At 44.3% G+C, this 14957-nt stretch overlaps 1 protein-coding gene across 1 annotated transcript; it reads right to left on the reverse strand.

Moving 5' to 3' along the window:
• Positions 1–2182: 2182 nt before the first annotated feature.
• LOC128127969 (uncharacterized mitochondrial protein AtMg00810-like) lies at positions 2183–3751 on the reverse strand. The gene is made up of 3 exons (XM_052766720.1): positions 3522–3751; positions 2503–3020; positions 2183–2244 (listed from the first exon to the last, which is right to left on the reverse strand). Exons 1-3 carry the CDS (start codon positions 3749–3751, stop codon positions 2183–2185), a joined length of 810 nt encoding a protein of 269 aa, XP_052622680.1.
• Between the last annotated feature and the right edge of the window lie 11206 nt (positions 3752–14957).

A 14957-nucleotide genomic window follows, 5' to 3' on the forward strand; every position in this document is an offset into this window, starting at 1 on the left:
CTATTTGTTTCTCAGACTCGTGCATAGGCTGTGATGGCTCGGTCTGTTTCAGCACGTTCTCCTCAGATACATTCTTAACAGGATCAGATTCTCCCCCTTTTTGAGCATCATCATCATTTGGGGCAGGGGTAGGAGTTGATAGAATAACTCCTTTCAGTTGTTGAACATCAGCTTCAATACGAAGGAGATGCTGACTCATGTCTCGAGTCAGTGTAAGAAGCTCACTAAAGGCTGAGGATGGGATTTGAATGAGCTGAGTACCTATAGGCTTCTGGGATTGATGTTGCTCCCCCTGAGAAGGTTTTTCCCTTGAGAAGGTTGCTCCCCCTGAGCAGATGGCTCCCCATGAGCTGAATGAATCTTTTCAGTGACAGAGATGGTATGGTGAGAAAGCCGAGGAGAGATTTGACCATCTCTTGGACTAGGATCATCTTGAATGTCAGCATTAGAGTCGTTTATATCATCAGCTCCTTCGTCAGTATTAGCATCCAATGATGGAACTGTATAAGGATGTGCGATCCACTCTCGCATCCGATCAGAGATGCCGATGTCATTGGCTAGAGGATCATCTTGGTACATTCGAACTAACATCCGTGGACATGGGATGGGGTTTCCAGAGTGTGAGTAGTAGGCCTCAGCAAAAAATTTATCCAGAACAAGGGCAATCCAGCGAGGAAATGGAACATGATCAGCTCTTACATTTGCACGAAGAAGTTGGACAAGCTGATCAAAGAAAAAGGCCCCATAGTCAAGACGTTTGTTGAGAAGAAGAGAACATACCACTTGTTGCTCAAAAGCACTCAGTTGATCACCACTATGAGATTTGTGGCCCACGCACTTGCAAAGCGCTCCAGTGAAGAACTTCCAGCCGGGAGTCATACAATGACGCAAAATAAGATTTGATCTAGCACCGGCCTTGGAGTGATCGTATCCCAATTGATCAAACAGTCGTCGACAGTGTTCAATAGATGGAAGCTTAGAGGAGGGTTCAAAGATTGTCAATCTGAGAGCAGCACTGAGAAGATCAGCAGTGATGAATACTGAGTGACGGTCACGCCCAACGGTGCCGGAGATTTCGTTGTTGTCGCTATTGACTGATGCAGAGTAGTAGAACTCACATATTTGTTCTGGAAAGAACTCTGATGGAACCTCACTGATAGCGTATCGAAGTCTACAAGAAACAAGAAAGTTAACGAAATCTTCGAGTCCAAGACCTCGATGAACATCTGGTATATCAGGGTTGAAAACGACATTAGTGGCTTTGATGTATATGGGAAGAGGAGGAGAGTTTGGAGCAGGGATTACTCTTCTTGAAGTGGATGAGAAGGTAAATAGGGATGCCGCCATTGAAGAAGGTTTGGATTCTAGGGTTTTGAAAAGAAACGAAGGAAATTTGAATAATGGAAGGAAGGTTTGAAGGAGAGGGGAAAGAGGTTTAAATATGGGACAAAACAGGTTTTAAAAGGTAATGATTATCTTCTTCAAAAATAACTGCGTATCGTAACAAACTGTCAAATAAATAAAATAGCCGTTGGGTAAAAAGAGTCGTTGAACTAAAGATGAAACGTCAATCAGTGTCTGCGGAAGCGCTGAGATCAGTGTCACGAAAGTTTCATGCTGAAGGATGGTTTGTCGTCAATTCAAGGTACAACTTGCTTGATTAAGGTTAGCAAGGCGGTTGGTGTGTGTGATAGATACTAGTTTAATTATCTAACCATCAGCACAGAGTGTTGTGTCTTTATCCATGAGTGGTTCATCTTACTGAATCATTAGACACACAGTGAGAAGAAGGTAAAGAGAGGATTGTTGCGTATGATAGACCTTGGTGTTTTGGTCTAACCATCGGCAAAGACTGTTTGACTCTTATCAGTGTGTGTTTTGTCACACTGAATCACAGAATCAGTGTAAGATTGGTAAGAGGAGATAGTTGCATGTGATAGACCTTGGTGCTTTGGTCTAACCATCGGCAAAGACTGTTAGACTCTCATCAGTGTGTGTTTTGTTACACTGAATCACAGAATCAGTGTAAGTTTGGTAAGAAAAGATGGTTGCGTGTGATAGACCTTGGTGCTTTAGTCTAACCATCGGCAAAGAGTTTCAAGTTGTTATCAGTGTATGGTTTAATACAGTGAATCATTCAACTTTAGTTTAGAAGATTTGTAGAAGAGATAGAGATAGGAGATCAAACCAAGTAATCAGTACAAAATATCATCAGCATGTCATCATCAGCAAAATGTACATCAGCTTATAAGACAATAGCAAACATTAGCAAGATAAATTACAAAGTAATCATTCCAAGTTCTCTAATAATGTGAGCAGTTGTTTGAGTATCCAGGGCCTTGGTGAAGATATCAGCTAGTTGATCTGAAGTCTTGACATGTTCAAGAACAACCTTGCCCTTCTCAACATTATCTCTGATGAAGTGATGGCTAATCTCGATATGCTTTGTCTTTGAGTGCTGAACAGGGTTTTGTGTGATCTGAATGGCACTGGTGTTATCACAGAATATGGGAGTCTTTGTGAATTTGAGCCCATAATCTAGAAGCTGATTCTGAATCCATAAGAGCTGAGCACAACATCTTCCAGCTGCAACATACTCAACTTCTGCAGTCGAGATAGCTACTGATGTTTGCTTTTTGCTAGACCAGCTGATAAGACGATTTCCAAGGAAATGACATCCACCTGGCGTACTCTTCTTGTCTAAGTTGCATCCTGCATAGTCTGAATCAGTGTATCCAAAAAGTTCAAATGCTGAGTCACGAGGATACCACAGTGCTAAGTTCTGAGTCCCCTTCAAGTATCGAAAAATACGTTTGACAGCCATAAGATGAGACTCCTTGGGATTAGTTTGGAATCGAGCACAAAGAATGGTTCCAAACATGATATCAGGACGACTTACAGTGAGATACAGAAGAGATCCAATCATTCCTCGATAAAGAGAGTGATTGACATCAGTGCCAGTTGGATCAGCGTGCACCTTATTAGTCTTGGACACCGGAGTGGAGGCTGGTTTGCAGTCACTGAGAGAGTACTTAACAAGCAGGTCAGTAATATATTTACTTTGGCAAATAGAAATACCTGATTTTTGTTGCTGAACCTCAAGACCTAAGAAAAAAGTCATCTTCCCCATCATGCTCATTTCGATCCTTTGTGACATGATTTTTGTGAATTCCTTGCTCAGTTTCTCACTTGGAGAGCCAAAGATGATGTCATCGACATAGATTTGAGCAAGTATCATGTCTGATTCTTTGTTCTTGATGAAAAGAGTGTTATCGATTGCTCCTCGTCTGTATCCATTTTCAAGAAGATACGATGTCAGCGTCTCATACCAAGCCCTGGGAGCTTGCTTCAGTCCATAGACAGCTTTGTCTAGTCGGTACACATAGTCCGGGTGATCTTTGTCAACAAAGCCTGGGGGCTGACTGAGGAATACTTCTTCTTCTAACACACCATGAAGAAATGTTGTTTTGACATCCATCTGATAAACAATGAAATTCATGTAGGATGCGTATGCGAGAAACAGTCTGATTGCTTCAATACGGGCAACTGGAGCAAAAGTCTCCCCGTAGTCAATAGATTCAATTTGAGTAAATCCCTGAGCAACAAGTCTTGCTTTGTTGCGAGTAATAATACCATCTTTATCAACCTTGTTGCGATAGACCCATCGTGTTCCGGTGATGGTCTTTCCTGATGGTCTGGAAACAAGAGTCCAAACCTTGTGCCTTTCGAACTCATTCAGTTCATCTTGCATGGCTTTAATCTAGTCAACGTCTTGAAGAGCTGAGTGTATCTTGTCAGGTAAGATCATTGAAACGAAATTAACATACATGCAGAAATTATTAGATACACGAGATCTGGTTCAGACACCATCATGAAGATTCCCAATAATTTGATCAACAGGGTGATCTCGATGTTCATGGGCTGACACTGATTCCAGTGGATTTGACGCTGAAGTGTTATTACTGAGAGGAACAACAGTTGCAGGAGACCCTTCAGCTTCAATGGGTTCATCAGCATCTGATAAATGAGTTGCCGTGCTGACCACCGTACCTTGATTTACAGAACTTTGGTCTGGAAGAATGGGATCAGGAGTAACAACTTCTTCTTCAGGGTGAGAAACTTCACCATATGGGAAAGAGAGCAGCTCATGAAAGATAGAAGAGGAATGAGCTACCTTTTCATCAGTGAATGATTCTTCATCAAACTTTACACGAATGGATTCCTCAATGCACTGCCTGTTCACATGAAAAACACGAAAAGCCTTTGAAATAGATGAGTATCCAACAAAAATACCTTTGTCAGCCGTAGGCTCAAATTTAGATCAAGGATCGTGCTGATTGAGAATATAGCAAACACATCCAAACACGTGAAAGAAGGATACGTCTGGCTTTCGATCTTTTAGCATCTCCTATGGTGTCTTCTTGTGAACTTTGTGAATTAGAGAGCGATTCTGAGTATAACATGCGGTATTCACAGATTCAGCCCAGAAAGACAAAGGAAGACCAGCATGTATCATCAAGGTTCTTCCTGCTTCAATCAGTGTTTGATTTCTTCGTTCAGCAACTCCGTTTTGTTGAGGAGTGCGAGGAGCCAAGAAGTTCTGCCCGATGCCTTTAAAATCACAAAAGTCTTCAAGAATTGAATTCCGAAACTCAGTGCCATGATCACTCCTTAGCTGCTTAACCTTGAGACCAGTCAGTGTCTCATTTTGACGGATCAGTGAGATAATTTCCTGTGCAGCATGACCTTTCTTCTTCAAGAAAACCACCCATGTAAATCGAGTACACTCATCCACAACCACCAGAGTATACTTATTTCCTCCTAGTGAACGAACAGGAATAGGTCCAAACAAGTCCATGTGAAGTAAATGAAGAGGAACTGATATGCTTGAACATGACTTGGGCTTAAACGAGGACTTTGTTTGCTTTCCTTGTTCACACGCTGAACATACCTTGTCTTTGACAAAACTGAATTTTGGGAGACCTCTGACCAGATCTTGATTGGATATTTTAGACAGATTCTTAAAATTCAAATGGGAGAACCTTTTGTGCCAAATCCAGCTGAGATTGGTTTGAGATTTTGAAAAGAAGCATTGCATCAGTGCCTTGTCACTTGAGAACATGTCAAGAACATATATGTCATCCTTTCTACTTGATGAGAGTACGATGTTCTTGTCAGTGTTGATGACTTTTCCTTCCTTCTTTGTGAAATGAACTTCATAATCAGCATCACACAATTGACTGATTGAGATAAGGTTATGTTTGAGCCCCTTTACATATGAAACATTTTGAAACACCACATTGTTGCATTTGATGTGCCCGTATCCTTTAGTGAACCCTCTTCCATTCTCTCTGTATGTAACTGCAGGACCACTTTTCTTGACATAGTCTTCCAGGAGAGACTTGGATCCTGTCATATGCCTTGAGCAACCACTGTCTAAGTACCAAAGATGCTCTTGACCCTGATACATTGAAGGAGAATCAATGTTGTGCTTCCTGGAATTTTCAACTGCATCTGACATATCAACATCAAATGTACTTGTGTTGTTTTCACATTCATCAGCATCTTCTGTTTTAGCCATCAGACATTTAACTTCATCATCTGATGACTCCTCATCAGTCTTTCATTTTTCTTCTTCAGCGACAAGAACTTTATGTTCCAAGTTCTCTGCTTTCAGTTTTTCAACCAATTTGTTGTACTTCTGCTTCCAGTACTCGTCCGAGCTTTGGGCTCTTTGCTTGCATTCTTTTGCAAAATGGTCAGTGCTACCACAGTTAAAGCACTGAGCTTTCCCTTTCTTTTCAGTAGCAGGTTTCTTGACAGCATCTGACCTTTTGAAAGATTTCCCTTTCATCTTCTTCTGAAACTTTGAGAAATTACGGCCTGATTTCTCAAAGGTATTCACAATGAACGCTGCATTAGCAACAACCTTTTCCAGACTATCAGTATCACTTTTAGAAGAATCAGTGTCTGAAAAGGATTCAGTGTCTGACTCGGATTCTTGCCTTTTGGCTGAAAACAGTGCCACTGATGACTCACGCTGAGCATCTTTCATCAGCTCCTTTCTCTGGAGCTTTGATTCCTCATAGTATCGAAGATTTCCATATAGACTTTGTAAATCCATTGTGCTGATTTTCTCACTATTTTTCAGCACATCAACATGATTTTCCCAACCTGCACCCAAAGAATCCAAAAACTTCTGCACTAGAACAGTTCAATGCTTTAACTGATCTAGTCTCCGCAAATCATTAACAAGAGTATTAAATCTGTTAAAGGTTTGAGTCAGGGTTTCACCTTTCTTAGCAAAAAAAATGTTCATACCATCTGTTTAGATCATTTATCTGGGTAGCCTTGACTTCCTCAGTACCTTCAAAAGACACAGTCAGTGTGTCCATCATTTCTTTTGCTGATATGCAGTTTTGAACCAGCCCAAAGATATTGTAGGGTAAAGCATAGCTGATTGCTGCCCGGGCACGAACATCAAGCCCATTCTTTCTTTTGTCATCAGATGTCCAGTTCTCTTTAGGTGTTTTCTTCATGACACCATCAGGAACATTGTTTTTCAGAGGCTGATACATCGGAATATATGGACCTTTATTGATAATGTCCAACATGTCCTCATCTACAGATTCCAAAGCATACAAAGCTTTGATTTTCCACATAGCAAAATTGTTTTCATCAAACGGAGGAATTTTAGTAGAAGAATGATTAGAAGACTTTAAAGAAGAAGATGATGAAGCCATTTGTTTGATAAGTGAACACTGCTCTGATACCAATTGAACGACCCAAAGATCAAAAAACTTATCAAACAAAGACAGAAAATAAGAACAATAAAGATTCACAAAGGAAACTTTTCACTATGAATGATAATCTCATGAAGAGATTATCGTGTGCACAAAGCGGCTATTAGGGTTTGTGAAAACACGTGACCCAACACAAACCGATACAAAAGAATATATACTACTATTCTAGACAATCCCTACAAATCAGGGATATACAACTAACTAATCTATGTTTTCTAAGGAAACAAGATAAATACAAGATCTGTTACAATGTACTGAATAAAGCTATATATACTGAGCAATTGAGATGCTGATACTGATGCTGAGTTATACACTGATGCTGAGTGACTAATTTCAAACATCATCATATTTCAAGGTTTGACCTTACAAACTATTTCTATTTAGATTCTATCCAGTCACGCTACTAAGGTGAGTACATAGTTACTTTCATCTTACACATAGATATAAAGTATCTTATATAGATTACGCGCTATGTGTGCATACTATCTGTTTAACCTGATATCTATGTTGGATGAACATTTTATACATGTGTAACACCCCAAAGTTTGGAAAGCCAAGAAAAGAAAGAAAACCTCAAGTTTAGGGGAGACTCGGCGAGTCCATGGAGGGACTCGGCGAGTCCGAGCGGGATCCGGGTTGAGGTGTTAGCGACCGACTCGGCGAGTCGGCCAAGGAGACTCGGCGAGTTGGGTCTGAACGAGGAAAACCCTAAATCCGGGGCTTGGAGCCTATTTAAAACGTCTCAATCTTCTCCCTAGGGCTCCTTTACTGCCCCTCACACCCAGAACGCCGCACCCTAAGCCTCCATTGTGATGATTCATGCTTTTGGCCATTTTTGAGTGATTTAGAAGAAGAAGAAGAAGTGGGAATCTTGGAGGCATCAACGAGTGGCTTTGGATCTGAGGTTTGGGGAACATTTCAGAGCATTGGAAGGTATCAATTCGTTTCCCTCCTTTAGATCTTCTTTGGTTATGAGTTTTGGGGCTTTTAAGCCATGCCTAAGATCAATTTCAAGCTCGAGGTCCGGATCTGAGGTTGCTACCTCAGATCCATGCTTGATTTGGTTTAGAATTCCGTAAAGTATCAGCCATCGGGTGGATTTTGGAGCCTCTTGGTCTTAAACCCTAGTTATTAGTGCATTTTGCCTAGATCTCCCTCTCTACACGTAAAGTTTGCAACTTTACGTGGGGAATAGGCTTGGGAAGGGTAGATCTACAGTTTGGAGTTCATGCATGACTCGGAAGTCCTCTGCATGTAAGTGGATCTTAATGGACTCGGCGAGTCCTTCGAATGGACTCGGCGAGTAGCTTGAAGATGAGGAGGAACTCGACGAGTGGGATGAACAGCTCGTCGAGTCAGATGAAGATGAGCATGAACTCAGCGAGTTGGATGAACAACTCGGCGAGTTGGATGAAGTTTGCCGTGTGCTCGGCGAGTCTGTTCTTAGACTCGGCGAGTTAGGTCGCGTGGTCCCAAACCCTTCGAGTTAAGTCTCGAGTCAGCGAGTCGAGCCAGGACTCAGTGAGTTGGGCTGGACAGGAATCGGGTATCAGCAGACTCGGCGAGTCAGGGGCTGACTCGGCGAGTAGAGTCGCGAGTGAAAGGACTCTGGACTTATGAACTCGGCGAGTCAGTAGGGTGACTCGGCGAGTAGGGTTGACCTGGAAGGTTGACTTTGACCAGAGTTGACTTAGTTGACTGTCTGACTAAGTGTTATATGTATTTTGATAGCTCGGAGAGCTAGAGGAGCAGCGGTTCAGGGGATTGTCGAGTAGCAGCCAGAGGTTTATCAGCAGGGCTCAACAGTCCAGGTGAGTTTCCTTCCAGTAGGAACGGGTCTAAGGCCGCAATGCCAGCCCGTTTAGCTAGCAGTAGTTTTCGGATGTTGATCTGATATAGTAGTTAGTATGTTTGATGCCTTCGTGGCTCAGACAGGATTTATGTGTTATGTGTTCCGGGCCACGGCCCGAAGTAGTATGCAATATACGCGTGTTCATGCAAGTTGATATGTTTATGTTATGTTCTGTTCAGTTAGTCCGGACTTCGGTCCGATGCAGGGGACAAGGTCCCAGTTAGTCCGGACTTCGGTCCGATGCAGGGGGCAAGGCCCCAGTTAGCCTGGACTTCGGTCCGATGCAGGGGACAAGGTCCCAGTTAGTCCGGACTTCGGTCCGATGCAGTGGGCAAGGCCCAATATGTGCTTTATATGTTTTTGTGTAGTATGTGGTTGATTGGGGGAGCTCACTAAGCTTCGTGCTTACGGTTTTCAGTTTTGGTTTCAGGTACTCGGTTTTCAAAAGAGGAGCTCGGAAAGATTGCAGAGCACACACCATAGTCAGTTAGCCTGGGAATGTTTGACTCTGATAATGCTATTATGTTTTGAATTTAATACTCAAAAGTTATGTTTGATTTATGATACGTTGTTTATAAATCTATTTTTAGTAATGTTTTAAAAGAAATTTTTAGTCGTGATTTTTGGGTCGTTACAAGTTGGTATCAGAGCCTTGGTTTGAGGGATTCGGGCGCACTCCTGAGTGTGTCTGAACTCAAACTAAGGAAGTGGTATATAGTTTCAAAAGAAAAATCGTAATTACAAAAGAATTTTGAGAAAAGAAAACAATTTTAGAAAAAGCAAAAAGAGTTTTGAAAAGAGAAAAGGGTGTGGTGCATGCAATCAGCCGAGCTCAAGTAAGTACTCCCAATTTACCCATACAAGTTATATTATGATTATCAGTATCGGTTTCAGTTTCAGTTTCAGTTCCAGCTTCAGTAGAACAGCATGCTAGAATAGGACTAAGGATCTAGGATGATGCCTTATGTGCTTGCTTTATGTGTTCAGTTTTATGAGAATTGCATGCTAGTATTGAGTAGACAGCAGTAGGATAGCCTGTTTAGGTTATGCCTGGTAGCACGAGCTTAGCATTGTATGCTAGTGTAGTTTCTCATTATGAGAATAGTTTTGCCTGAGTATGTCTCCTTTATCCGAATGCTGCTTGCTTTGTGCTTTGTGGGACTCTGAGTGATGGGAGTTAGCCATTAGGTGAATACATCACATCACATATGATCAGGGTTGAATAATCTCAGAGTGTTGGATTTGGCCCTACTGCGCAGCTCTTGTCTGAGTCCAACCGTTGTAGGGACGAGTCTTTTACTTGAAGGATTATCTAAGCCTCGTCACATGTGATGGTATTCAGGTGGTGACTAATTGGCATTACTAGGAGACCTTCAGCAGCTGAGGACTGGTTTGAGTTGAGTTAGAGGTTTCCCTAGGGTAAGCCTAGGATGAGAGTAGCAGAGATCAGTAAAAGAGTAAAGGGGACTGTGTGGAGTTGAGGTAACTCTTGAGGAAAGTATGGATAGATGTGGAAGGTAGTAGGGGCCCATACTACTGAAAGCAGAGGATCCGTACTCGATTCAAGAGGGGCCAAGACGAAACCAGGAATGGTGTAGTGAGTGAGAAATCCCTCAGCAATAGTGTGTTAATTGATCGGGAATTATTATATTTTCAGCATGGTGACGTTGCGCGAGATACCAGTTAGCAGTTCAGGTGTCGAGGAGGGGTCTGACTCGGGCTTCAGAGCCGGGCAGCTTGATGATCAGATGAGGGATTTCATTTCCGCAGAGATTACGCGCAACATCATTGATCAAACTCCAGTGATTTTCGGTTCGGTTAGAGAGGCCATTGTGGAGCTCATGGACAGTCATCTTGAGGCCTTTAAGGCCGGGTTAGTTTCAGGACAGATTGGGGCTCGTCTAGGTCCCGAATCTTATGGAGTTCAGGGATCCATCAGGGAGGGAGATCCCATTTCTAGTTCCTGCCATCGGGGGGCAGGGGTGAGTGGGGAATTTTGTCTCCAAGAGAGACCATTGCATGATTGGATAGTTGAGGAAGTTTCGCGAGCCATTCGCGAGGATCTGCCCGACATGGTCGTGAGGATCACTGATAGATTGATAGCGAGGCTTCAGGATCAGACATCTGTTGTTCAGTTAGCAGGCGTTGCCGTTGGGGTAACGCAGGAGCGAGAGTCGGGCAGGGAGTCAGAAGGGAAAAGGAAAATTGATGAGACTCAGGTAGCCACAGGTTCGGGTAAGAGGCCCAAGGGTCCAGATTTGAGGACGAGGAACTATCAGAGCCGCAGTCGATGCGGGAAGTGCGGAAGGACGCACATGGGTGTGTGTAGGCGTAGAAGTGGTGGCGATGCTGGGTGTTTCAAGTGCGGCCAGATTGGTCATTTTAGCAGAGACTGTGTTGTTACCATCGCCCAGGGGCTTGATCCGTTATGTTTCCATTGCAGTCAGAGGGGCCACAAGAAGGCCCACTGTCCGAGTTTGTATCCAGCAGGGCAGGTGCCAGCTCCTGCCCTTGGGACTTCGAGTACCGCCAGCAATTGTCGAGGCCCGGCGAGGGTGCCTACGGCTCAGAGCCGAGTTTTCCGGTAGATTTCAGCAGGGTTTCGAGCAGCACTGAGTAATGAAGGTACGTAACTTTTGTTCTTCTGTCAGCTTATGTCATGATTATATTGTTATGGTTCTGCATCAAATTGTGGTATAAGTGTTGTGTTATAGTGTGGCTTGCTTGTGATTATGTTATATGCCAATTGCATACCTCGGATAATTGGTTGGTAGTTAGGGGATGTGCTCTTATGGAGAAGGTTTCGGAGGATGCAGTAACTGTAGCATGGTTGAGAGAGAGATTTGGTTCGTTTCACTAGTTCGGAGTGGTTAGTGATTGGGATGGATTGGTTAAATTCCTACCTGGCAGGCTTGGGTTCCCTAGTAGATGTTCCAGAATAGTAGTGAAGATCAGGATCTCTTTTGGGTGTGAAGCAGCAAGGGGTAAGCAGGATCGAAGTGGGGGAGAACCCTCCGAGTATTCATGGATAAGAGACACGTAGACCCAGAATGAGTGCGTAGCCTCCGAGAAGAAATGGTAGTAGCACAGTGATGGATGGATTGAGAAGTTCAGAATTGGGAGTTCCAGAACTTTTCCCAGCAGCTAGTTCATGTAATCGAGATGGTTAGAAGCTGGTTGGGAATCCAGGAATGGAGGACCACCTGTCGGACGCATGAGAGTCGGAATGAAGATCTTGAGAACGGGTAGCAAGAGATGTTTTCGTATTGGTAGCCAGTGTCTGAGGCGGCATGCAGGTTGCGTAGATTCAGGAGTTGGGAGGGTGGAAACTTCCCAACAATAGCTTCTTGTATCCGGATTAGTAAACGGTTGGTTTGGGAACCAAGCCGAAGGATTCCTCAACGAAGCGCTAAGTATATCAAGGATATAAGATGTAGAGGATGATGCAGAATTCAAAGTCTAAGGACTGTCTTTTTAGAAATCAGGATGAGGAATCACTAGTGGGACTAGGGATAGTCAGGATGTTCTCGAGATAGCAGTAGTAGTGTTGTAAGTCTGCGGGGGTAGCCGTAGCATTCACTAGCAGTCAGATAGCAGTAGTAGTGTTGTAAGTCTGCGGGGGTAGCCGTAGCGTTCACTAGCAGTCAGATAGCAGTAGTAGTGTTGTAAGTCTGCGGGGGTAGCCGTAGCATTCACTAGTAGCCATGTAGTACTAGAGAGTTGTAAGTCCGCGAGCGTAGTCGCAGCCTTTTATCAGATTGGTAGGTAGCATGAGCGCGTGTTAGACGCGGGAAAGCAGTAGTACCCACCAGTTCGGGTGCAGCAGTGAGGATATGGGAATCCACGGGTTAGATTTCGGATTTCCCCAAATGGATCAGTTATGGCTAGGTCAGCAATTTGGGCTATAGATCGTCACATCAGTTATGAGATCAGAGTAGCAGTGGACCGTTGGGGTTCGAGTATGTTGCGGGCTACCGTCAGTCTGGGAGCCATCATGTTGTTAGTCGTGGAATTGATGATGTCAGGATGTGACGTATGGACCCGATCGGTTGGATTGGAAGGTTGCTAGAGCCACAGTGACAAGATAACTAGTGGAAACTAGTCCTAGAGGAAGATTTCGTTCAGAAGTCGTGAAAGCGACTAAGTGAGGAGTCCCTTGACTCCACAGTTGGGTTGGAGTTCAGTGTTTCAGCCAGTTCAGTGTTTCGGGCAGCTCAGTGTTTCAGGCAGCTCAGTGTTTCAGCCAGTTCAGTGTTTCAGGCAGCTCAGTGTTTCAGTCAGTTCAGTGTTTCAGGCCGTTCAACGTTTCAGTCGTTTCAGCGTTTCAGGCAGTTTAGTGTTTCGGGCATGTTCAGTATTGCAGGCAGTTCAGTGTTTGGAAGGTTTCAGGGTTTTGGGTCAGTATTGTATTTGCGTTGGAATGCAAGTGCTGACGATATGGCTGGTTGATTTGGAAATGGCAAGTCCCTCCCAGCAGGATCAGTTGAGCCTTTTGCCGAGTATAAGTGATCTGTAAGGATAGCTAGGCAGGTAGCTTTTCATTCAGGAGGGAAGGCTCGAGTCAGTAGGAGATGAGTAATCAGGCGGGATAAAAGCAAGCTGGTTCCAGCAGCATCGTTTCTGTATGAGCGGCAGAATGGATAGAACAGTTATAGATAGTCGAAGTATCTTCAGGAGTCGCTGGAAGAGACTAGGAGTTTGCGATGGAGTGTAGTGACTGGTGGGAGTCCGGTAACTCAGATATCGGGAGATTGGTTAGACCAGAATAGTCTCAGTGCATCCGGTAGGCGGATGGGAGGCAGCAGGATTTTTCAGTCGGAGGATGTAACGTTGAGGAAATTATGGAAAAGAGAAGGTTCAGTATGTTCTTTCGGTAGTGATCGACACTGTGAGTGGTCGGAGTGATGGGCAAAAGGGTGATGGATTTTCCAGACAGAGAGTTGGAGGCAGTTCGCAGTCAGTTGATCATAGCAAACTTCGAGGACGAAGTTTAGTTTAAGTGGGGGAGAGTTGTAACACCCCAAAGTTTGGAAAGCCAAGAAAAGAAAGAAAACCTCAAGTTTAGGGGAGACTCGGCGAGTCCATGGAGGGACTCGGCGAGTCCGAGCGGGATCCGGGTTGAGGTGTTAGCGACCGACTCGGCGAGTCGGCCAAGGAGACTCGGCGAGTTGGGTCTGAACGAGGAAAACCCTAAATCCGGGGCTTGGAGCCTATTTAAAACGTCTCAATCTTCTCCCTAGGGCTCCTTTACTGCCCCTCACACCCAGAACGCCGCACCCTAAGCCTCCATTGTGATGATTCATGCTTTTGGCCATTTTTGAGTGATTTAGAAGAAGAAGAAGAAGTGGGAATCTTGGAGGCATCAACGAGTGGCTTTGGATCTGAGGTTTGGGGAACATTTCAGAGCATTGGAAGGTATCAATTCGTTTCCCTCCTTTAGATCTTCTTTGGTTATGAGTTTTGGGGCTTTTAAGCCATGCCTAAGATCAATTTCAAGCTCGAGGTCCGGATCTGAGGTTGCTACCTCAGATCCATGCTTGATTTGGTTTAGAATTCCGTAAAGTATCAGCCATCGGGTGGATTTTGGAGCCTCTTGGTCTTAAACCCTAGTTATTAGTGCATTTTGCCTAGATCTCCCTCTCTACACGTAAAGTTTGCAACTTTACGTGGGGAATAGGCTTGGGAAGGGTAGATCTACAGTTTGGAGTTCATGCATGACTCGGAAGTCCTCTGCATGTAAGTGGATCTTAATGGACTCGGCGAGTCCTTCGAATGGACTCGGCGAGTAGCTTGAAGATGAGGAGGAACTCGACGAGTGGGATGAACAGCTCGTCGAGTCGGATGAAGATGAGCATGAACTCGGCGAGTTGGATGAACAACTCGGCGAGTTGGATGAAGTTTGCCGTGTGCTCGGCGAGTCTGTTCTTAGACTCGGCGAGTTAGGTCGCGTGGTCCCAAACCCTTCGAGTTAAGTCTCGAGTCAGCGAGTCGAGCCAGGACTCAGTGAGTTGGGCTGGACAGGAATCGGGTATCAGCAGACTCGGCGAGTCAGGGGCTGACTCGGCGAGTAGAGTCGCGAGTGAAAGGACTCTGGACTTATGAACTCGGCGAGTCAGTAGGGTGACTCGGCGAGTAGGGTTGACCTGGAAGGTTGACTTTGACCAGAGTTGACTTAGTTGACTGTCTGACTAAGTGTTATATGTATTTTGATAGCTCGGAGAGCTAGAGGAGCAGCGGTTCAGGGGATTGTCGAGTAGCAGCCAGAGGTTTATCAGCAGGGCTCAACAGTCCAGGTGAGTTTC

Source organism: Lactuca sativa, chromosome 8, assembly GCF_002870075.4.
Source record: "Lactuca sativa cultivar Salinas chromosome 8, Lsat_Salinas_v11, whole genome shotgun sequence".
NCBI lineage: Eukaryota > Viridiplantae > Streptophyta > Magnoliopsida > Asterales > Asteraceae > Lactuca > Lactuca sativa.